Source organism: Heteronotia binoei, chromosome 5, assembly GCF_032191835.1.
Source record: "Heteronotia binoei isolate CCM8104 ecotype False Entrance Well chromosome 5, APGP_CSIRO_Hbin_v1, whole genome shotgun sequence".
NCBI lineage: Eukaryota > Metazoa > Chordata > Lepidosauria > Squamata > Gekkonidae > Heteronotia > Heteronotia binoei.
Window position 1 is genome coordinate 141,869,391 of NC_083227.1, and position 25,277 is coordinate 141,894,667.

Below are 25,277 nucleotides of genomic sequence, written 5' to 3' on the forward strand. Positions count from 1 at the left end.
TGTTGAGAAATTGGACGAGTTGCTTGGACGGGCTTGACCTACTACATCTCAGTGTAACTGTTGTGCACTGTAGCTTATTGTATTTTGGTGGAGAGAGGGACCTGTTGGATTGAGCAGCTAGTCAGTGTTTCTTTGTGTGTGTGTGTTGGGGTGTGTGGTTATTTTGACTAGCTTGAAAGAGGCCATCATGGAACCTCTCCTGAGGGAATCCTTCCCCAAACCCTAGCACATAAATATACCTTTCTTGGGCAAGATGCTTGAGTGGATAGTGATTGTATGACTCTGGACTTTCTTGAAAAGCACCACATTTGATCTTGTTTATAACTACTATGGTTGCTCTAACCGATGTTTTTGCAAGGGAAGTGACAGCAAGCACAATCTGAGGTTTCTCAGCATCTTTCACACCAACTTTCATTATTAATGCTGGTGGCTAGATGAACAGATGTAACCTATATAGCAGGAGTGGCCAAACTGCAGCTTGGGAGCCAAATGTGGCTCTTTCATGCATATTGTGTGGCTCTCAAAGCCCTCACCACCCTGCTGGCCAACTTTGAGAAGGCATTTCTCTCTTTAAATCACTTCTCCAAGCCAAGCCAGAAGGCAGCTTGGAAAATTCATTTAAAATTAAAGCTGCTGTCTTTCTACTTCTCCTCTTTCCTCCCTCCCTCCAGTCTATTTGCCTGCCTGCCTGTCTTATGGCTCTCAAACATCTAACGTTCATGTCTTGCGGCTATCAAACATCCGATATTTATTCTATGTGGCTTTTATGTTAAGCAAATTTGACCACCCCTGATATAGTGGCCCACTGTCTTATTCGACCCATCTAATGTATATATCTCTGTATGTAAATATTTATATCCCATGTCCCTTTCAAATAGGGACTGAAACTTATAACAAAACTCTACATAATTTTGCCTGCACAATAGCCCTGTGAAATAGATTAGGCTAAGAGAGTGACTGGCCTAGGGGTCATCCAGCAAGCTTTCATAGAAAAGCGGGAATTTGAGCCTGTCTTACATATCTTAGTCCAGTACACCAACCACTACACCACACTGGCCTGTGGATACTGATGAAACCTCTCTACCACCTCTTATTCTTATGCTAAAAGCCTGGCTTAGGTTCAACACCTAGGTTAAACAAATGCTCTCAGCCTGGGTGGTGAGCAGTGTTCCCTCTAAACTGAGTTAGTGTGAGCTGACTCACAGATTTTTAGCCTTCAGCTCACACATTTTTGTCTTAGGAAAGATAGCCCCGGACCAAACTGATTTATGCAGTAGCCAAATTGCTTATTCACAACTTTAATGCCAGTAGCTCAACAGGGTTCCTCACTGTGCTTAGAGGAAATACTGAGAATCCAGATATTAAGAGTTTATTGAAAATAGAATTGAAAGAATTGGACTACAGAGCTAGCAAACCTAAAGAGTCAAAATAATATAAAGCACTGTACCCAACACTGTCTGTCTGCCTCTCTCTCTCTCTCTGTAAGTGCTGTCAAATCACAGCCGACTTCTGGCAACCCCAGAGAAGGGCATTCATTGCAAGTGAGAAGTAGAGGTGATTTGGCACTTTCTTCACCTGCAGTCTTCCTTGGAGGTCTCCCATCCAAGTGCTAACCAGGGCTGACCCTGCCTAACTTATGATATCTGGTGAAATTGAGCTATACCATGCCGCCTTCCCTGCTGCCTAACACTAAAAAGCCCATATTAAGAGTCAAATGCATCATTTGGAGATGAGAGGGCAAAGAGGTATGCTGATAGGATAAAGCGGGAGGTGAATCTACCTATTCATAAAGGTCTGGCGATGATCCAGTTCTCGAGGTGGGTTTTCAGGTATCTGGGTAGTCAGTAATCTGTGCTGGATTCACTGTGCTGGATTCCTCATCTGATGAAGTGTGCTTAAGAGCACACGAAAGCTTACATTCTAAATAAAAATTGGTTGGTCTTAAAGGTAAAGGTGCAACTTGACTCCTGCTTTGTTCAACTGTTTCAGACCAACACAGCTGCCCACTTCGAGTAATCTGCTGAAATTTATCATGTGTTTCTGAAATGGGTACTTTTGTAGTTACACAAACTGGTGTGGTTTGGAGCTAGCCAGAAATGCACTAAGAGTAGGTCAACAGACTAAGCATGGTAAGACTGAGCAGACTATAGGAAGCAGATCTTGACTCCAATTATAGGCCAAGAATCTTTATTTAAAATAAGGATCCCCCACCCCCAGAGTTGTAAAAGAGGGACCACAGGGTAAGCTGGCATTCAGGATATATCGCCAGATCAGCTGAAAGGAGGTGAAGAGGGAAGGTAATATTTCTAACAGCCCAATCCTGACTTCCATGGCAGCTGGCCATGCCGTAACTAAGACGCTGCTCGTCGACTCCCTAAGGGCTTTGGCAGCTCAGACATAGGGGCAGGGGGAGAGAAGAAGTGTAGGTTACCGCATGTCAGACCGTCGCCATGGCAACTCTGCTGGAGTACGGACTCCTGGCATGCGAGTGAGGCAAATGCAGCAGAAGGGGAGGGACAGCCCAGGCCTCCTGGATTGGCCAGTGCTGGTGCAGGCACTATGGCACATGACAGTCAGGGGCGGGAAGAGGCAGCCCCGGAGAGGCTGATCGCCTTTCCCACCCCACCCCCTGACAGAGAACTGAGCCAATCATGAGCAGAGGGTCAAAGGCAAAGGAGAGAAGTCCCGCCAACACGGGGAGGAGACAGGAGTGAGGCTGGGCGTGCGCGTGAGAAGCCTGGCTCGTTGACGAGGTGGGGGCGGCGGAGAGAAGGGGAAGTGCGGAGCTGCAGGATTGGCCGGTCCTGTGGCTGTGCCCACCCACTGTCAGAGACTCATGCCAATGGCAGGCAAACAAGGGAAGTCATATGCCCTCCCCGCGAGCCATAAACAAACGAGGAAAACATAGTGCAGGAGTCTACAATCAGGGAAACCAGGCAAAATGTGTCTATTGGAACGAGCAGACAGAGTCTTGACATGCCGCCAAGTCCCACAGGGAAGCCATGGCATGGACAGAGTCTCACCCTGACGCGCCCCCCCCCCCAAAAAAATACTTGCTGGGAATCCCTTCCCCGGTGGAAGCAGGACACAGAGTGCGAGGCAGGTGTCCGTTGCATTGTTCCCCCCCTGCACTCCCCTCTGATGTGTGCCATGGGATGAGGGGGGAAAAGACCCTCCGGCTCCACTGTCCAGCCTCTCAGAGAGGTGGCTCATAGTTTGCACCCATCCCCAAGAAACAAGTGAGTCTGCCCTCCAAGACATTCCCTTGGGAGCCCACGGACAGAGTGGCAGAGTGGAGGGGCACAGGGAACATGCAGCAGATGCCAAGCAGGAGAGACAAAGTAGGGCACAGCTCAGACTTTATTGTGCTGGAACTGAGTGCAATGGTATCCCAGGTACAACTTGAACAGTCTTGCGGGGGTTGGGGCTCCACTCAGAGCGGAGGGCAGAAACAGCTGACGGGGGTGGAGTGCCACACATGGAAGCCTCTGTGTTGAATTCCCACCTGCAAAACAGAGATCAAGAGCACCTACAGGGGTGGCAGCTGGATCAGGGGGCTGTGTTTCAGCCGGGGACTCTCTTAAAGGGACTGGCTCTGACCCACCTCCCCACAGGCATTGGATCAGCTGCCAAACCTCCCCCCATGTCCTGCCAGGGGTGGGAACGAGGTAGAGGACAGACCAAGGGAAGGGGGCTGGCAGCGGCACGGGCGGCAGCCATCCCCTGCTTGAGCTCACTGCCTGGTCCAAGTGCCGGAGATGCTGTCATACCACCCGGCCTCAAGCAAGAGGAGGAGGAGGCAATTGGGGGTGCACAGTCACACTTACCCTGCCATGGGCAACCGTCCTCATACACTGAGCCTCTGAAGGCCGGGTACCTGTTGAGACCTGGAAACAAGAGCAGTTAGCCCCAGGAGAGAGACCTCGCTCTCCTTGTGAGTCAAAGAGCTTGCCCTATACTGTCTAAGTGCCCTTGCTGTGCAGTGTCCACCACCAAAGTGCCCCTGCCCTCACTCTAAGTCCACGCATCAAGGAGCTCCCCGGCAGAGTCCCATGCTGCATGCCCTGCCCTACCTAAAGAGTTGTGCAGGTCGGGACGGAAGGCTTTGTGAGGGGGGGACGTCTGTGATTGGCTGCTGCAGAGGGGGCTCGTCCTGCTAAAGGTATTTGGGGATTGGTGTGCAATTTAGTCGGCTCCCAAAGGGGTTTCGAGGCTGCGCCGGGAGCGGCAGCAAACTTTGTTTTCGGGATCCATGGGTCTCTATTGGATATGCCTGCATTCTTGTTGCCGTAACTTTGAACCTCTCATGGGGTGGCAATCCCCAGGCTGGAAGGTGTTAGGGAGCCGACTAACTGTGGCCGCGCCCCTGGGGCCACCCCCTCATATGCCAGAGTAGCGACGTGCACCCCAGTTCCTCCGCTGGCTCAGCGTGGCACTGCTCTGCTGGAAGCCATGGGCGGGTGTACGCTGAGGCACCCGGGGAATGGTGCAAGTCCCATTTGCGCCAGCAGGGAAGTAGTTAGAATGGTGCAACTTGCATTTTCGCCAGCATAGCTCCCAACGCACTTTCAGCTCCCCCCCTTAGGATTGTGCTGTAAATAAGGACACAGGAGAGGTCTCCAGATGTGGAGAAAGTATGTTTGAAGGTGGCCTTGGATACCTCATTGAACTGGCATTTCATTGGGCAGTTTGAACAATCCAAGTTGCATGCTTAGGACGGTTCTTTTCTTGTCAAATTGCTAGCACATTAGGAGATTTTTATGGCTAAAGCACACTTCTTGTCTCTTAGTAGAAAAGAGTCCCCGGGCCAAAGGAGGCCTGTCTGAAATCCACCAGGGATCGGGCCTTCTCGGTAACGGTGCCTTACTGGTGGAACCAGCTGCCGGAAGAGGTAAGGGCCCTGCGGGACCTAGGGCAGTTCCGCAGGGCCTGCAAAACAGTCCTCTTCCAGCTGGCCTACAACAACTAACTGACACTGAGAATCTTTGGATGGAGCTAGAATGCATTTGATAGACCGCTGCTTTTTATGTTTTACGTTTTACTAAATTATTATTTTAATTGTTGTTATTTAACTGTTTTTAAGCTAAACCTATGTAAGTTTTATATGTTGTAAGCCGCCCTGAGCCACCTTGGTGGGAAGGGCAGGATATAAATCGAAATATATATATAAATAAAGTCCAGTAGCACCTAACAAAGACTAACAAAATATGTGGCAGGGCATGAGCCTTTGTGAGTCACTGAAACAGGACAATTGAACAATAAACTCTGTAAGCACTTGTTCAGTAGCGAGGGGAAAACACTCTGCATATGCTCAGGTGTGCTTTTGTTAGTCTTACTACTTTGCACAGAGGGTAACAGCAAAGCTGCCTGGTTTTGATAATGTCAAAGCAAGTATATACAAAGGACTGCTTGTGTATTTTGAAGTGATACACACACACTATACTTTGTGACCAATGCTTTGCAAGTCTGCTGTCTCATAAAGAAACAGAAAGCTCTGGTTAACCAGTAAGAAACTTCCTTCTCTGCCCCCACCATTGGTTTGTGCTTCCTTCGGTCTAAGGCTGCTGTTAGTCTTCCTGATGTTATTTTCCTTTGCAGTCTGCTAGTGTTCCCCCCCCCCCCCAAAAAAAAGCATTATCAGATTCTGTGCAAGTAAGTTTTGCAGTCCGGACCCAAACAGCAGTTATAACCTTCTAAGTCCACTGAAATCAACAAGCAGAGAAGGATGCAACTGTATTTATGATTGCACTGTTGATGGTAGTAAAAACAAACTACAAATTACCATCAGTTTATCTAATGAATTCTTTTGTCTCTCTCCCCTTCCTCCTCTTGAAAATGCAAATTACAACATTGGAAATATTTAGTGAACTGGCCCATGTTTTGTATACTCTTCAGATTGACCTGTATTATGAAACAAGCAAATGCTAATCAGCACTCAAAAGGCCATTGTTTGTACATCAAGGATTCCAGCCAAGAAAGAGGAAGTATGAGGGAGGGGTGCAGTATTTTAAGAAATCAAATGGAGTTCTCATAAACTAAAGGAGATGCAGTGATTAAAAGACATTGCAAAAATTTTAAATCCATTTTTGGTATCACTTCTTTACAACCTAGCCTTCTTACAAGCCCTGTCTCACAAAAACTGTGCAGTCCTGTACCATATTTAGAAGTGGCATCTTTGAAGGAAACGCACTTTTTTCTGCAATTACTAGTCCACTACTAAAGATCTATAATTCATGGAAGCTGTTGCAAATGAACTGATTTACAAAAGTTCTGTACACAGCTTGTTCTTGCGGTGATTTATGTTAAAAAAAACCCCACAATGTAATGGTCCGTTGTAATAAAAAAAAGTCAATATAGTTATGTCTCAATAAGAAAAATATGATGAGTCTCAACAAAAGTAAATGTAGCAGTCTGCTCCAAGCTTTGTTCCTCTTTTGGAAAAAAGTTTGACGTCTAAACCTAATATCTTTGCAAAGACATTTTGTGACCTTGTGTCTAGCTATAAGCACATGATTGTTATTGAAACAAACGGGGTATAAATATGCTTCTAAACAGAAGTCCATTTCTTAAGGGAGGAATTGCACATTACATGTGACACCGGTCTGCAAGTGAAAACAGCATTCTCTTGACATATAAGAGAATATGGCTTGTGTGAAGACTGGGTTGTGCTGAGTTCTGCCTGTCCCGGTTCTCAATAACTGTTGGTGGAGGTGGTGAAACATACTATGTGATAATACGATAATGCAGTGTAAGTGCTTCATTGTGGTAGGAAGTTCCTGTTGGGAATGTAGTGTAGCCGCTTAACCAACACAATATACCCTTTCTGGGTGGAGATGCCTCTGATGTTTGCCAGACCTCCTCCAAGGAGCTCTGACCACTTATGGCGGTAGGCATCATGGATGCTTGGCCAACAGTAGCACAGGTCTGAATAGGGGGAGTTACAGCAGTTACTCCAGACTGCAGTTGTGGTTCCTGTGTTCCCCCACGTATAGGCGAGGGGGTGACACAATCAAGGTATTGTGCTGACAGTAGGATATTAGAATGCTGGCATATCTCCTCAGTATATCATCAGCACCAAACACCCTTAATACGATCAGGTGTTGTGGGAGTTGGTGGAGAAAATACACAGAGTAAATACAAGAGAACAGGGAGAGATGATTATAGTATTCCCTTCTTTTGCTTACTTGTGTGGGGTGTATTGTCCTTGGTCAGGGAAATAGGGTCTCCCTTTCAGTGTCTTTGTTCTGATATGGTGTGTCTTTAAGGACCCCTCCTCTGTATTGCTAAATCTCATTTGCATGGAGTCCCAGTCACTCAAGTGCAGTACTTTGTGCTGAGAGATATGGCCCTATGCCATGCATCTTATCATCTGAAGTATGGTTGTTGTGTGCTGAGATTTATATGTGGTATATGAATGGCATGGGGGGGGAGCTTTGGCTACTGGGCACTGACAGCAGGCTTATTTGGTTTGGGGAAGGAGGCGGGAGACACTTTGGTTTTTGTTCTTCCTTTCATGGTCCTCTATGAGCTGCACCACAGTTTTTGCTGGTGCAAAATTATTGGGGTGTTTCTGGAACTGGTCAGCCTGGCAAGCTGTTATGTTCTGCCCACAACCAAGCCCAGCACTGCCCAATTCTATGCTGGAGTAGGATTTACACCTGCAGGGCCTGCCACCAATGTATTTTTGGGATTTGCTGAAACTTTTAGTTAAGGGATTGATCTTTGAACACATTTTTAATCTGAGTTGGTTTCAAGTCTCAGGAGGGTCGCTTGTGTTCATCTGCAGTAGAAGAGCTAGATTCAAGTCTAGTAGCAACATAGGGAGTGATCGCATGAGAGATTTGGTCCAACCTAGCCACGCCTCCCCTCTGGATTTAATATGCATAATTACATGTGCACATCTGCCCCTTGAGTCCCGCCCGTACTTACCTCATCTTAGGTCAGACTGGGAACAGATTAAATAGCTACCAGGAACTTTCCAGTAGCAAATCCCTAAAACGCAGGCAGGGTGCATTTCTGGCTGTCTGAATGGCTGGGGCATGCAAATGTGCACACCCTAGACCTGCAGGTCTGAATGCTGCTCTTGTGTGTTCAGCCCTTGCCTCTCCCGGCAGCAAGGTGGGGGGGGCTGTGCGATTGCCAGGACTCACATCAAAGAGCATTGTTTTTTTTTCAAAGCTGAGATACTACCATGCCAAATTCCATAGCCCACCCATAGAGACCAACAAGATATTTGGGGTATAATATAGATTTCGAGAGTTAGAGAGCTCCCTTTGTCAGATGTTTAGGCATCATACTAAGCCCATTCAAGCTGAGGGCTGAGATGGGGCTGTGAGTGTACTTAAATGAGTCACTGACATAAGATGTATGTAACTCTCTTTGCTATTTTATGAAAAGGAAGATACATTGAGAGTAAACTAATTTTTATTGTCCTTGATTGTTGTTCATTCTTACATGCTCTCCTGGTTCCTAAATGATGGGAAACGAGTAGTTAAGAGAGTATATCTGCTTCAAGGTAATACTCCAGGAAATGCCAGAATGGTACGTGTGCCACCCGAGTCTCTCTTCTTGTTATGGACCTTTAGGCATTCTCAGGGAAAAGATAACGTGAAGAGCCTCCCGCAGGCATGTGTGTTCTTGTTATGAGGAGAGCTGCAGAAACAGCACGTCATAGGTAGTTTGCCGGCAAAATCTTTGCTGTGCCTCCGGGAATCTTGTTAGCCATAAATAAAATCTATATTTAATCACTTTCCAGGTCGGTTTTTGTTTCTCTTCCACCAGTTTTGTGGATCCTTTGCAGTGTAATCCACAGCTGCTGGGCTTTCCAGCAAGCTGGATTAGTCCCTTAAAGAGAATGAGGCTAAAAAAGCATAAATGGTTGGAAAATATCCTTTTACGTGCACTCATTTTAATAGCTTCCTTCCACCAACGCTATCTCTGTGCGATAGAGATTCTTTAATACCATAATTGAAACACAGAAAATTCATGTAGTGGGTTGCCCAGAAAGGTGATTGGGGGCTGGTGGGGGAGTATTGCTGTATGACAGAAAAAGCTTTTTTCTTGTTTGCCCTGACTTCTATTCTCTGCAAAGGGAAGGGGAGCTGCTGCTATAGCAACAGATTTCGTACTTGCCTTTGTTTCTACCATAATATTGGAGTCTGGACAGCATGTGGCAAAAGTCCATAAATGGAACAACTTTTAGGTGGTTGTGTTTGAAGAATATTATTATGTTTTAATGCTTGATCCGAGCTTAGAGACCAATAAGATTTTCAGGCATCAGCTTTCAAGAGTCAAAGCTCCCTTTGTCAGGTCTGAGAAAGAGAGCTTTGACTCTTGGAAGCTTATACCCTGAAAATATTGTTGCTACTGGACTTGAATCTAGCTGTGCTACAGCAAGACTAGCATAGCTACCTTCTGAAACTGTGTTTTAAAGAAATATTGTATTAAAATATAAACACATGTGCAGGACATACTTCAGTATCCAGTCACAATATGTTTCTTGGGCATAGCCATTTATAAACTAAAATTTTATAATTAAGATAGAATCTGTAAGAGTGACTCTAATAACCTCTGGAAAGCTATCCCTTCTAAATCATTTTCTCCCCTTTCCCACCTCCAGGAAAAGCAGAGTATCTCATACTATATACTGTACTGTTCCGTATTGAAGCACAGATGAAAATAGATGCCAGTATTTGTTTTGTGTTCTACCGTTACCTGTGCATGTCATGTTCTCATCTGTTTACTCAGAAAGTGTATACTGAAAGACATCTGCTCCTCTTATACAAGTGCCCTTTTCCTGGGCCAAGGATGTGATGGTGACTCAAAGCAATTATGTCCCCACATAGTTGTTTGTGATTGATATGAAGAGAGCAGTCTGTTAAGGAGGTAGACAAGAGATGCCTCTTCCTACCCTCCCCCGTTCATGATATCTAAATCTTGATTCGCAGGATGGTTGTCCTACACCAGGGGGACTTAAAAAGAATTTTTCCATGCTGATTAAGTTCTGCTTGCCAGAGCAGTAGCAGGTGAATTGTAAAATGTGTAAGTCTTTTATAGACGTCAGACCATTCACAGAGTGTACTAAAAGGCAACCATTTTCAGATTGAGTTCCCCAGCATACTTCATGCTGTCAAAATAGGCTTGCCAATCCCCAGGTCCCAGCAGGGGTTCTTCCACTTTCCCAGTCTCCTTCCCGCCCCCAGTCAGCTGGCCAGTGGGGTGAAGCCCCGCCCCCAAAGCCACCATGTGACTTTCCCCCTCCAGAGGCTCCAGTCTCCAATTGGGAAGGCTTCCTCTTGGGATGGGGTGTCTGTGTTACTTTTAAGAAGTTGGCAGCAACTCGTGAGTAGAGAGGCCAATCCCTCGCTTCAGAGTCGCCAGAAATGGGGGGGGGGAGGGAAACGTCTGCTGAGCACTTCATTATTACCTATGTAGAGATCGATTCTCATAGGGTATAATGGGGAATTGATTTGGAGGTTTCGGGGGCTCTGGGGGGAGCTGTTTTTTGAGGTAGAGGCACCAAATTTTCAGTATAGTATATAGTGCCTCTCCCCAAAGTACCCCCTCCCCAAGTTTCAAAATGATTGGACCAGGGGGTCCAATTCTGTGAGCCCCAAAAGAAGGTGCCCCTATCCTTCATTATTTCCTATGGAAGGAAGACATTGAAAAAGGTGTGCTGTCCCTTTAAATGTGATGGCCAGAACTCCTTTGTAGTTCAATTATGCTTGTCACACCCTTGTTCCTGGCTCCACCCCCAAAGTCTCCTGGCTCCACCCCCAAAGTCCCCAGATATTTCTTGAATTGGACTTGGCAACCCTATGTCAAAATGCTTCACAAAATGGCAACAACAAATCTGCTTACTGCAACTTCTATAGCCTCTGCCAGCATCCTCTGCGTTCTGGCTTCTCTTGGCATGCTGCCATAATATAGACTGCTAATTATGACATGGAAAGTCTAAACACCAGCATCTCACCTTCTTGGAAACTCCATACAATACAGAGAATCTATGCAACATATTACAACACTCCATGTGGGAGTTGTAGTTAGTAGACAGCTCTTTCAGATAATAAGGAAGCCAACTGCTATGCCTTATGCAAATATTCCTGTGGAAGCTTCAAACAATGCAAGCTCCATTTTATTGACATTTAGGCCTCTTACTATGTATCACCTTTCTTTGTTCTGCCTTTTCTATAAGGAGCTCAAAGTTGGGGTACATGGTTCTCCCTTCCCTTCTATCTTCATAACAAACCTTGTGAGGATAGGTGAATCTGAGAGAATATGACTGGTATTCAGTAAGCTTCATGGCTGAATGAGAATTTGAACCTGGATATTCCTGAAGTAGTATGCTAACTGCTGCGCCGCATTGGTCATTTGCTTTATGAACAGATATGAAACCATACAGTCTATGGCAGGGGTGTTGAACTCATTTGTTATGAGGGTGGATCTGACATAAATAGGACTTTGTGGGGCTGGGTCATGTATATCACAAAATGTAATGCCAGACAGTGGAGATCTAAACATTATAAAGGACACAGATAAACACAATTAAAGATATTATTTTTAACTTAAAACACAAACATGCTTAAAACTCCTGCAATATTTTGTTTAAAATGGAAAGGTGGGGAAATAGTGGGATTTGGCAGTGGAATTTTTAAAATGAAAGAACAGGAAAAAAACACAAGGATCACAGCAGAAACTAAAAATATAAAATGCTCTGAGCTTAGGAAAACATGAAATGGCTAGGCATTGCAAGCTTCTTCCCCCTCCCCCCCTGGGTCTACTCTGATTGGCAATGGCTCTCCAGTGTAATATCCCCCTTTGGCTGTGGGTTTCCAGGTTAGAGCACTCACTAGGCACCAGTTCTCAGGTCCATTCAGCAGAGACAAGCTGGCTCAAAGCATCAATCCATTATTTGCAAGGATACAACTTCAGGAAGCAACAGCTTCATCTGGCCATAGGAACACTGGAAAGTGAAACTGAGCTTCACTTCACTGAAATGCATTGCAGCACAGGCAAAGTTGCAGGAAAAACGTGCAATGGATTTTCCATTAAGGTCTCTGGGGCCAGATAGACTATCTATCTGGGTTCAGAGGCCTTAATGGAAAATCCATTCCACATTTTCTTTGCAGCTTTGCAAGCCCAGAAGAGCTTGCTGCAGCTGTCAAAGACAAGGCAGAAGGAGCTGGGAACTTCAGCAGCCTCTGAGCTTCAAAGGGTAAGGACAGGAGGGGGAGAAAAGAGCCATGGGCATGAGTGAAGCCCTTGGTATGCCAGTTCTGGCCTGCGGTCTGGACATTTGACACTCCTGGGTCTATAGTCTGTAAGCCATAGGTGTTTCTGCATGGGGATGGGCTTGTTCAGTTTCTCCATTTATGTTGCAGCTTCTGATTCAATGAGCTGGAAATGGAGCTTCCACATAGCAAGTTTCACCATCGTTTCTCTGCCCCAGTCCCCTGAGAGCAGCTGTCCTCTTCTCTGTGCCACAATGGAATAGTATAACAATTCATGTACCAGTTTTGCTGAATTTTCAGCTGAAGTCATTTTTTAAAAAAAGCTAGCCTATAGCCCCTTTCATTGCACATATATGCATTTCCCTTATATTTCCACAACTAAAGAGACTAGAGACTATTTAAAACAATGAAAGGTGGGAATTCAGAGAACCTTATGTATTGTTATAACATTATAATTATCTTCAGATTCGGATTTTAAAAGTACCCCATTGATTGGATGGGGCAGATGGCCACCACAGGGATAGGGCCAGGGAAAATGACTGCTATATGTATGGGACTAGAAAATCTGAACCTTCTCATCTGTGTGGTTCCTTGCTTTGCTGCAGTATTTTCACAAACTTCACAACAAAAGAGCTTTATGAAATAATGGAAGAAAAAGCACAGGAAACCTAGGTGTGTGGTGGGGAGGGGAGGTTTACACATGTACCACACTGATGTTGGGGATGCAGGAAAAGATCAACTTCTCAGCATCAAAAATGAGGCAAGTAATCTCTGTGGAAATGGCCATACCATCTCTTCAGGGGCATTAAACAAATTTATCTTAGCTTTTTAAATCCTAACATAGTGTTTTTAACCCAAGTCTGGATTCCCTGCTGAAAATGGGAAATATCACCTCTTGAAGTATTATTTTTATGCCAATCCAACACATCTTCTGATGTAACAGTTAGGAAATAGATTTTGACTGGAGTATTCAATGCAGCCTTCTGTTGCTTTCAGTATTCTGATTGATGTAGAATGCCTCTGAGCAGAGTCTACGAAATTGTATGTGCTGGCCAAATTAAGACATGTATTTTTAGAACAGAAAAGTCGCTTTACCTTTTTACCCTGAGGTGACTCATACACTGGACACAGCTTGTGAACCCTCAGCAATGTGCCCTCCCCTTAAAAGTCATGTGCCATCTTGCCTTATATTTAAATCATAAAGCAAAGGGGAAATCATAATACCATATGTGAATAATTTAAAGCTGCAGATATTTAGTCCAGCATCCATACACAGTATGCAGGGGATTCAGACTACACTGAAGCTGAATATTTGTTTCAGGCTTGGCAAGCGCTTCTCCTGGAAATGATATCCAACCTTTTTCTCCCCTCTGGGAATGAATGGATCCAGCTGAAATAAGGCTCAGCCAGGAGAAAAAGGAGACCCCATTTAAGTCAATAAAATAGGATAATACAATACTATCTTCTTTTAGCTTTTAAATCAGATGCTTAGATTGATAAATCTGATTGAACTCACTGATTTTAATCTTGACACAGTGGTAATAACAGGCATAGTAGTAACATACGGTGGAGTATTTTATTGTGGGCTATTTTTCTATACATCAATATCCAGCCACTTTATAGAAGATAAGAGGGCCTTTCCACCTTGGTTTCTTTAGGTTACTCCCATTTTTCCTTCTCCTAAGTATCATTTGTCACTGCGCCTTCAATATGTTGCTTTTAAGAAACTCCCACCCTCTTGAATTTCATTCTCTTTAAGTATTTCTGGTCATGGGATTCTACACAAAATTTGTCAAAATTTGGTTTCCTGAAGTCCAACCTATATGTTTAATCTTTTCCCTTCCCCAGGATTGTATAGGCCTCCTTGGGAGGTGGTGGGCTCTCCTTCCTTGGAGGCTTTTAAACGGAGGCAGTAATTTATGAAAGTTGACCTAGTAGTAAAAAAAGAAGAGCTGCTGTTTGGTATATTGGTCTTTGTGTGTGTGAGAAAGAGAGATAATGACACCAAAATATTCGCTAATTGAATCCCCATGAAGATAATTACAGGTTGAATTTGAGAAGTAAGTGATGTACAATAGTTCATAATAAAGAGGAGGAAAGCAGTTGTTCATACATTTTGCACCATTGCTTAATATAATTTTACCATTATTACTTTTACATCCCACTTTTCTTTTTGAGATTGTATGTACAGCATTTTGAGGCAGTTTCTGATACAGTATTACTGTGTGAGAAGACTGTACAAAATGTTCTCTTGCGTTAATAAAATGCTTTAGTAGAATACAAACAACTTAACTGTTGTTATTTTCTAATATACTAATTTCTATTCAGCCATTTATAAACTTATCTTACAAAAATTGTTTCAGTGTAACCGAAACTTGATCAAGTGAGTGATATTTAAATAATTGATATCAATGGTGTCTTCCTGATGTATATCTGTGGGGAGTAAGGAGGTTGCTTACATTCAATAGGTAGGTGACAACAATTGGAAAAATAATGCTCAGGTCCTCCTGGTGCAGTGCAGGAAGGTTTACATGTATTGAACAAATATTTTTTTTTAAAAAAAATGCGTTTGTACTTACTGTTTTGAAAATGTATTCCTCCCTCTTTTTTTGCAGATATTATGTTCTAAATTACCTGGTTACAGGGCTTTTTTTGTTGAAAAGCCCACCATGAACTCATTTGCATATTAGGTCACACACCCCTGACATCACCATTGTTTTGCATGCAGGGCTTTTTTGTAGAAAAAGCCCAGCATGAAGTCATTTTGCATATTAGGCCACATCCCCTGATTCCAAGCCTGCCGGAGCTGCGTTCCTGTGCATTCCTGCTCAAAAAAAGCCCTGCCTGGTTATATTTGCAGAGCTGTACCAGTGAGTTACCAAAGTCTCATTCTTCCTTTTTCTTTAAAATTGCCTGACTTTATCAGATTGCTGTTCAAATGCAGTTTGCCACAATTTTCAGTTCACCTTATTTTTTTTCTTTGCCATTTACTGATGGATATGAGCACGCATGTATACAATTAAATTGCAGCTCAAAAACAGGATTCCTGATGTGATTGCTGTAGGGTGGCCAGACCGTCCCGGTCTCCCGGGACATTCCCGGATCTGGCCACCCAATCCCGGATCCCGGGCTGCCTATACCGGGACCATTAAAGGTCCCGGTTTAGGCAGCCCAGGAGCCGGTGGGCCGCGGGCGCGGGCGGGGAAGGCGGGGAGTGAGGGAGGGAGCGTCCCTGCGCCTGCGCAGGGCCCCTGCGCACGCGCAGGGACGCTCCCTCCCTCACTCCCCGCCTTCCCCGCCCGCGCGCGGGGGCCGGCAGCGGTGGGGGAGGCCTCTCCGCGGCCTCCGCTGGTCGCTGGGGGCCTTCCAGAGTGTCTGGAAGGCCCCCAGCGACCAGCGGAGGCCGCGGGGAGGCCGCGGAGCACCCGGCGCTGGTCCGGGAAGGCCTTCCAGAGCCTCTGGAAGGCCTTCCCGGGCCAGCGCCGGCCAGCGAAGGCCTCCCCGCGGCCTCCGCTGGTCGCTGGGGGCCTTCCAGAGTGTCTGGAAGGCCCTCAGCGACCAGCGGAGGCCGCGGGGAGGCCGCGGAGCACCCGGCGCTGGTCCGGGAAGGCCTTCCAGAGCCTCTGGAAGGCCTTCCCGGGCCAGCGCCGGCCAGCGAAGGCCTCCCCGCGGCCTCCGCTGGTCGCTGGGGGCCTTCCAGAGTGTCTGGAAGGCCCCCAGCGACCAGCGGAGGCCGCGGGGAGGCCGCGGAGCACCCGGCGCTGGTCCGGGAAGGCCTTCCAGAGCCTCTGGAAGGCCTTCCCGGGCCAGCGCCGGCCAGCGAAGGCCTCCCCGCGGCCTCCGCTGGTCGCTGGGGGCCTTCCAGAGTGTCTGGAAGGCCCCCAGCGACCAGCGGAGGCCGCGGGGAGGCCGCGGAGCACCCGGCGCTGGTCCGGGAAGGCCTTCCAGAGCCTCTGGAAGGCCTTCCCGGGCCAGCGCCGGCCAGCGAAGGCCTCCCCGCGGCCTCCGCTGGTCGCTGGGGGCCTTCCAGAGTGTCTGGAAGGCCCCCAGCGACCAGCGGAGGCCGCGGGGAGGCCGCGGAGCACCCGGCGCTGGTCCAGGAAGGCCTTCCAGATCCTCTGGAAGGCCTTCCCGGACCAGCGCCGGCCAGCGAAGGCCTCCCCGCGGCCTCCGCTGGTCGCTGGGGGCCTTCCAGAGTGTCTGGAAGGCCCCCAGCGACCAGCGGAGGCCGCGGGGAGGCCGCGGAGCACCCGGCGCTGGTCCGGGAAGGCCTTCCAGAGCCTCTGGAAGGCCTTCCCGGGCCAGCGCCGGCCAGCGAAGGCCTCCCCGCGGCCTCCGCTGGTCGCTGGGGGCCTTCCAGAGTGTCTGGAAGGCCCCCAGCGACCAGCGGAGGCCGCGGAGCACCCGGCGCTGGTCCGGGAAGGCCTTCCAGAGCCTCTGGAAGGCCTTCCCGGACCAGCGCCGGCCAGCGAAGGCCTCCCCGCGGCCTCCGCTGGTCGCTGGGGGCCTTCCAGAGTGTCTGGAAGGCCCCCAGCGACCAGCGGAGGCCGCGGGGAGGCCGCGGAGCACCCGGCGCTGGTCCGGGAAGGCCTTCCAGAGCCTCTGGAAGGCCTTCCCGGGCCAGCGCCGGCCAAGGAAGGCCTCTCCGACGCCTCCCTGGCCTCGCCGCCGCCCCCCGCCGCTGGACTCGCCGCCGCCGCCCGACCCCGCCGCCGCCGCCCGACCCGCCGCCGCCGCCCGACCCGCCGCCGCCGCCCGACTCGCCGCCGACCGCCACCGCAGGTAAGGGGGCCGAAAGCGGGGGGGGGCGGCCTTCCTTTCTTCCCTCCCTCTTCCCTTCTTTCCTTTCTTCCTCCCTTCCTTCCCTCCCTTCCTTCCCTCCCTCCCTTCCCTTCCTTCCTTCCCTCCCTCCCTCCTCCCTTCCTTCCTTTCTTTCTTCCTTCCCTCCCTCCCTCCTCCTTCCTTCCTTCCTTCCTTCCTTCCTTCCTTCCTTCCTTCCTTCCTTCCTTCCTTCTCCCTTCCCTTCCCTTCCCTCCTCCCTTCCCTCCTCCCTTCCCTTCCCTTCCCTCCTCCCTTCCCTCCTCCCTTCCTTCCCTCCCTCCTCCCCTCCCTCCTCCCTCCCTTCCTTTCTTTCTTCCTTCCTTCCCTCCCTTCCCTTCCTTCCTTCCTTCCTTCCTTCCTTCCTTCCTTCCTTCCTTCCTTCCTTCCTTCCTTCCTTCCTTCCTTCCTTCCTTCCTTCCTTCCTTCCTTCCTTCCTTCCTTCCTTCCTTCCTTCCTCCCTTCCCTTCCCTTCCCTTCCCTTCCCTTCCCTTCCCTTCCCTTCCCTTCCCTTCCCTTCCCTTCCCTTCCATTCCCTCCTCCCTTCCTTCCCTCCTTATGTTCTTATGTGGCGCAGAGTGTTGGACTGGAGGGGCCACTGGCCTGATGCAACAGGGCTTCTCTTATGTGACACAGAGTGTTGGACTGGATGGGCCACTGGCCTGATCCAACAGGGCTTCTGTTATGTTCTTATGTGACGCAGAGTGTTGGACTGGATGGGCCACTGGCCTGATCCAACAGGGCTTCTGTTATGTTCTTATGTGACGCAGAGTGTTGGACTGGATGGGCCACTGGCCTGATCCAACAGGGCTTCTGTTATGTTCTTATGTGACGCAGAGTGTTGGACTGGATGGGCCACTGGCCTGATCCAACAGGGCTTCTCTTATGTTCTTATGTGACGCAGAGTGTTGGACTGGATGGGCCACTGGCCTGATCCAACAGGGCTTCTCTTATGTTCTTATGTGACGCAGAGTGTTGGACTGGATGGGCCACTGGCCTGATCCAACAGGGCTTCTGTTATGTTCTTATGTGACAATACTGACTTTGGTGGACCCAAGCACTGATTCAGTGTAAGGGAGCTTTGTGTTTGTGACTGGAGTGGACAATACTGACTTTGGTGGACCCAAGCACTGATTCAGTGTAAGGGAGCTTTGTGTTTGTGTCTTCTGGTGCAATTTTGTTCTCAGATCCTGTATTTACTTCATCAGTATATGGGATAAGGCACTTTCTCAACTGTGCTGCATAATGCAGCCTATTTATTTTGTCCTGTTGGCTCTGTTGGCTCTATCTGCGCCACCTTCATCACTTTCGTTGTGGGACCCAGGGGGCCGGCGCAGCGGCCCGCTGAAGCAGCCTGTCAGTCACTTCCGCATCTCGACCTGTGTTATTAGTGACAGGCTGCTTCGGCAGGCTGCTGCGCCGGCCCCCTGGGTCCCACGACGATGGGACCAATACCACAGGGAGGGGCTCGAAACACTCTATAACCCCTCAAAAGAACAGCAGTCTAGCTTGCTTCCCCCGAGCCCTGCCGCCATAAGCCTCAAGGGGGCTCATTTTGCGGCATCTCCCGGCAGGAGGGTGGCACCCGCACGGGACACATATCAAATGAAAGAGGGGGCGCAGGGCTATCAGAAACAGCCGGCGGAGGGAGTCGGGAGCCCACCCCACTGGGGGATCCACACCCCGAAAGTGATGAAGGTGGCGCAGATAGAGCCAACAGAGCCAACAGGACAAAATAAATAGGCTGCATTATGCAGCACAGTTGAGAAAGTGCCTTATCCCATATACTGATGAAGTATATACAGGATTTGAGAACAAAATTGTTTCCGGCGGTGATATTTGGGGGATTTTTGGGGACGTCACAGGAAGTGCTGTGAAGTCACTTCCTGTTTCCGGCAGTGGCATTTGGGGGAAATGATGCCATTTGGGGGAAATGATGTCACAGGAAGTGATGTCACTTCCTGCTTCCGGCAGGTGGCGCGGGGGAAATGATGTCACAGGAAGTGATGTCACTTCCCGTTTCCGGCAGGTGGCGCGGGGGAAATGATGTCACAGGAAGTGATGTCACTTCCTGTTTCCGGCGGTGGCATGACGTCGCCGGAAGTGACGTCGCCGGAAGTGACGTCACTTCCTGTTTCCGGCGGTGCGCGCGCTTCGCGCGCGCGCACTCCTGCCTTTCCCCCCCCAAGGTGTCCCTGGCTGGCCTTCAGACATTATGGCCACCCTAGATTGCTGTGAAGTTTATTTTCACATGGTGTTTTAATCAGTTTGCATCTGTGCCTGGGAACATCAGTAAATTTTAGGAAAACAAAAGAGACAGGGCTGAAAACTACAGCAAACTGCTCATTCACCAATTCTGAAATTAATTTTAGAAATTCTCTGACTTAAACTAGAATGCAAGCAGGTCAGTACATAGAAACTTCTCCCTAAGTATGTTTTTTGTTTGATTATTAGTTTTCAACATCTAAATAATAGTATGGAAAAGGTTGGCTTTTAATATTTAGCTTCTTGAGAAACTTACATAGCTGATGTGCCTTTTAACCCTCCTGTTCCACACAGCTGAGCTTTGCAGGAATAAAAAAACACACAAACTAGTCTGAGATTTTCGTCAATGACAAATAAAAGCTACTGACTGAGCGTTTGGTGCCTGTTTAATAGCCTCTTTTCCTTTCCTTCCTTACAGTGTCGCTAAGAACCACAAACAAAATCTAATGACTGTCGCAAATCTGGGTGTTGTTTTTGGACCAACGTTAATGCGGCCACAAGAAGAAACAGTTGCTGCGATTATGGACATCAAGTTCCAAAACATTGTGGTTGAAATCTTAATAGAAAACCATGAAAAGGTAACTTCTCCATGTGCTGATTCTTCTCCTTTTCGTAACCTGCTGTTTACAAATGCTTTGGAACCCAGTGCATGTTATCCAACTGGCTTTCTTCATACACTTGCTGAAGGAAAAAAAGGGCAAAATGGAGAGAAACTGGCACTCATCCTGATATCATGTGTCTAACTTTAATTTATATTGCAGTGTTAAATATTTCAGGGTATGTATACCTTGATAGTTTGTCAGTGAAACGTGTAAATACCTAAAATGTAAGCTATTCTCCATCCTGAAGAAATCTATCTTGTCACTGCACAAAATTCCTATTTTGTGCACAATTGTCCTGATCTGTGCCTTTTTAAAAAATCTGATCCCATTTACCTTTATGGTATGTTTTTCCAGTTGTCTTTTCTATGTGAGGAACAGCTCTGAGGATTTTTGTTTTCAGTTTTGATTTTTGCATTGTTCTGTACATTCAGAAAGAATCCTTCTGTTGTCTCTGGTCATATTCTGCTCATGGCGTTAAAAATCCAATTAAAATAGTAATTGGGAACTTGCTTTTCATTAATAGCAGGGGTGGCCAAACTGTGGCTCCGGAGCCACATGTGGTTCTTTCACACATATTGTGTGGCTCTCGAAGCCCCCACTACCCCCATCAGTGAACTTGGAGAAGGCATTTCTCTCTTTAAATCACTTCTGCAAGCCAAGCCAGCCAGCGGCTTGGAGAATGCTTTCAAAGTTAAAGTTGCTTTCTTTCCACCTCTCCTTTCCCCATCTGTTTGCCCGCTTGCCTTCCTTCCTTCCTGTCTTGCAGCTCTCAAGTATCTGACATTCATGTCTTGTGGCTCTCAAACATCTGATGTTTATTCTATATGGCTTTTACATTAAGCAAGTTTGGCCACCCCTGATTCAGAACTTTTAGGAAATAATGACTGAAAAATAACTGGTGGGAGTTGTAACTTAAGTGAGATATTAGGTGGAAAAGGAAGAAGCCCACCTATATTTTAAACATTTGTAAATAATCATAAGAGCGATTTTGCTATGGAAAATAGTGGACTGTGCTATCTTTCATGGCTGGATAATGTTTCTGTTTTATTTTTAAAGAATCAATCATTGGATGACACTTCATGTACTACATCTGTCATGTACTTATCTTCACTTTCAGCCTTTAGCGTACCATATGCTGTGTTATGTGGGCACTCTTTTTTTCTTTCACGGATTTCATTTTGTTAAATGCTGTTGCTCTTTCTAAGGGTAATTATTGGCAACTGATCTCCGAGATGGTCTGTGTCAGTTTTAGGGTGATCTACCCTTTTTTTGGAAAAAAATGTGAGATATGGAACAGTCACTTTAAAGAACAGCACCAATTCTGCAAGATACTAAACACAAACTAAACAACTGTGCATTGCTATCTTGACATAGATTCACTTTTTACAAATGTGAGGGAGGAAATAGTAAAAGTGGTAAACGATCTGGTTGAAAGTCACTGGTGGTCCTAATTAATGTATTGTGCCTCTGTTTTACAGCATGACTTAATCTGAATAAGTTTAAGTTAATATGCAAACATAGGCATGAAATACACCAAACTCACCTAAGCCTTACTAGGTTGCTTTTGGAAGGTTTGTATCAGTGACTAATAGCACAGTCCTGAGGGCTGCTGCAATGATGATGGCCCAGTGCAAAAGTGGTGCCACTGGTCCATTCCCTGAAGACATGCTGTGAAGAGAAATAAACTATACACATCCTTCCCCAAGGCATAGATGGCATAGCAAGTTCATTGGAGTCCATAGCAACTCCAGGAATATCCACCAATTAAAAAAAAACTGCAGCTGATGACACCCCTGTGAGTGGCATACACAGGTGCAGCCAGTCACCACCCACCAACCCACTAACTCTCAGTGCCACATTAATTACCACCATCACACCCAAGGAGAGCCAGCAGACAGGGAGGAAAGACGCAGCAACAGTCCAACCCCAATGGAGGCAAATGTCCCAAGCACCCCTCAAGCCTATAGAGGATGGGTGTCACGTTCTCAGGGTGCAGGCAGGCAGGAGCCTGTCCAAGGTCAAAGTCCAGGAAGTCAAGCAGGAGCCAAGTCACCAATGCAGAATCACAAACCGGAATCAGAAGTCAGTGTCCAAAAGCCAAAAGGTCAGGGTGCCAAGGAAATCAAGCAGGCCAGAATCAGGAAGGAGTGTGGATGCAAGCCAGAGAATAGACTTGTTGCTTCCACAAGGTTACCAGGTCCTGGGTGGGAACTATATGGGAGCCTGCTCCCTGGGTGGCAGTGACTCTGCTAGAATTCAGGGCTGAGAGATCTGAAGCATCGGCGTGCCTCATGTCTTCACTCTGAAAGTTCTTTCCAGAGCCTGCTTTGAACTCTTGAGATGGGAGGAGGAGAACTTGGAGGAGATTGATCGTCAACAGCTGACACTGGTGCCTGGAGAGTGATTGATGGGCCAGCTGCTGTTTGTTCAGCTGAGGAACTGGCTGGCAACTCTTCTAGGTCTGTTAACCCTTCCAGCTCCTCCTCGTCAGGTCTCATGACAATAGGTATCCATGTGGCAGACAGGAGCCACACAAACCTCTGTCATGAAAACTGAAGAAGAAATACCAAAAAGAGAGAGAGAGAGAGGGAGGCCAGGCCCAAACCCACAGCCTCCACATTCACAACTAGCAACCTAATCAAAGGACCAAGAGGAGGATCAAAAGGTCCAAAGGAAGCATGCTAACAGGCTGTAGCCGTGAGTTCACCACCAGGCAGATGGCACCAGGCGGAGACCATTGCATAGACAGGCATGGCTCAGTGGGAAGGCACTGGGATAGCATGGCCAAGCCTCCTGATTCTGTTCCCACACATGGAGATGGTTAGAGACAGGTAAAAGCCTTGGAGCTGACGATTTTCCCCTGCAAACCACAAAAGGGAGAATGGGATGGTACAGCTGATGGACTGTCCTGGAGAGCTATCATTTTGCCAGGGATCCTAGTCTCCCCATGCTATAGCAGCCACATGCACCTTTGGACCACTCATCAACTTGTTCCTCATGCAAGCTGCACACATCAGCCAGTGTGTGCCAGGGAAAGGAAGACCAATATGTGGAGTCAGCCATCAAGGTGCCACTGGACCTTGCCATGTGTTGCAGTTGAACAAAGAAGAAGTCCAGTGGCAACAGAAAGACCAACAGTAGTGATCCCAAAATGGCCATCCCCAAGTCAGAGCTCACACTCTGAAATGTGTGAAGGGGCAGCCTTGAAAAGGTCTTACAGGCATGGCTGCAGTAATGAAGAACAATGCTGATACTGTGACCACTTTAGCCATACTTGTGGGACCCCTCTGGGTTTGCAGTTCCACCCCTGTGTGGAGGTCCACACGAGGCATATACTTGAGGCATATACTGTAGCCATTCAAATGATGCAGATCTCATGAGGAAGTGCTCTGCAACTATTCCATCTGCTGTTGCTGAATAGGACTACAATCCTGCAAGGCAATAAGTCCCATGGTTGCTTGTTCCACTAATCCACCCGGCACAATTGGGTGGCTGCCAGGCATCCCAACCCACAGTTGTACCGTGTTCCCCATCTGGACGGAGGGGTGCCTGGAAAAGGAATATACTAACAGCCCAGTATGGGAGTTCCAGCATTTTTATTCCACCTCCCACTTCAGAGAGAATTCTCGCATAGGAGAAGCCATGTTGGATCAGGCCAATGGCCCATCCAGTCCAACACTCTGTGTCACACAGTGGCCAATATGTGTGTGTGTGTGTATATATAAGTTTTCCCCATTCATTTTTAAACTTCTCTAGATCATTTTCTTTTAAGATTCTTTTAAGCTTGTCCATTTCACTCCGATGCATAACTTTTAAAGTCCAGTCCCACTTTTCTGGTATTTTATCCTGCTTCCACATCTGCGCATATAGTGTCCTTGCAGCTGAAAGCATGTACCAAATTATCGTTCTATCTTGTTTCGGAATTTTTTCCATTTGTAATCCCAACAAAAAGATGTCTGGTGCCACCTTAATATTATAACCCAAAATTTTTGAGATCCCTTGCTGAATCATTTGCCAAAATTGTTTTGCCTTTTCACAAGTCCACCACACATGGTAGAAAGATCCTTCATGTTTTTTACATTTCCAACATCTGTCCGACACCTGATTGTTCATTTTTGCCAGTTTCTTAGGTGTCATATACCACCTATATAACATTTTGAAATAGTTTTCTTTAATGTTATAACATGTCGATATCTTCATAGAGTTCTTCCATAAGTACTCCCATGACTCCCTCTGTATTTCCTTATTTCTATTTATCACCCATTTTATCATTTGAGATTTGACTACTTCATCTTCCGTAGACCATTTCAACAATAGTTTATAAATTCTTGAAATCAATTTTTCGTTATCACCAAACATCATTCTCTCCAGTTCTGTTTGTTCTTGTCTTATTCCATCATTTTTAATGTCCTATTCAAGCAAACTCTTAATCTGTTGCAAATGAAACCAGTTATATTTATATTGTAATTCTTCAGCCGATTTTAATTCCACCTTCCCTCCATGTATTTTTAACAATTGTTTGTATGATAACCATTTATCTTCATTGATATCAGAATATAATTTTATTACTTCTGTTGGCACAATCCAAAGTGGTTTCCTTTCATCATATCTTTTATATTTTAGCCATGTAGTTAACAAATTGCTTCTTATATAGTGATGTGTGAAAAACCCATCCATCTTACTTTTCGCATAACACATATATGCATGCCAACTAAAAACATTTCCATTATGCTAATGCAGGATTTTAATGGAACAGTTAAAAATATTCTGGACAGATCTGGGGAAAAAAATAATGACCAAAGTCATTTTTTGAGTTAGTAAAACAAGAAAGTCTGGAAGATATATGGAGGGAATTTAACCCTAAAGAACGTGATTATACTTTCTTTTCAGCAAGGCATAATTCTTTCTCAAGAATTGATATGTTATGGAGTACAAAAAATCTTGGACTTATAATGAAAAAAATAGAGATTCTTCCTAAAGTAGAAACCCGTGAAAAAGACTCTACAAAACCCGTGAAAAAGACTCTAAGATGGCGAATAAATGAAGATTTGCTACAGAAAAAGGAAGTAGTGGTGTCTCTGGAAAAGGAGACCAAGTCTTTCTTTCAAATAAATGAAAAAGAGGGCATTCAATTTCAAACTGTGTGGGATGCATATAAAGCGGTAATGACGGGTATTTTAATTACATTGAACAATAAAGATAAAAGATCCAAGGACAAGCTAATGGTGGATATTCAGAAAGAGATTGTAAAAAAGGAGAAGGAGTTTAAAAAGAGATCTGAGAAAAAGAAAATTATAAGGGAGATTACAATATTACAAAGTCAATTGAGACATTTGTTAAACAAAAAAGTGGAATGGAATTT

The 25,277-nt window shown here is 46.6% G+C and overlaps 1 protein-coding gene across 2 annotated transcripts in view; it reads left to right on the forward strand.

Moving 5' to 3' along the window:
• The window catches only part of ARHGAP26 (Rho GTPase activating protein 26), a 537,491-nt gene that overhangs the window by 373,369 nt on the left and 138,845 nt on the right, over positions 1-25,277 (forward strand). For both annotated transcript variants that reach the window (XM_060240533.1, XM_060240534.1), the window contains exon 18: positions 19,732-19,891. In XM_060240533.1, coding sequence (XP_060096516.1) covers positions 19,732-19,891 — 160 coding nt within the window. The remainder of the gene's footprint in view (positions 1-19,731; positions 19,892-25,277) is intronic.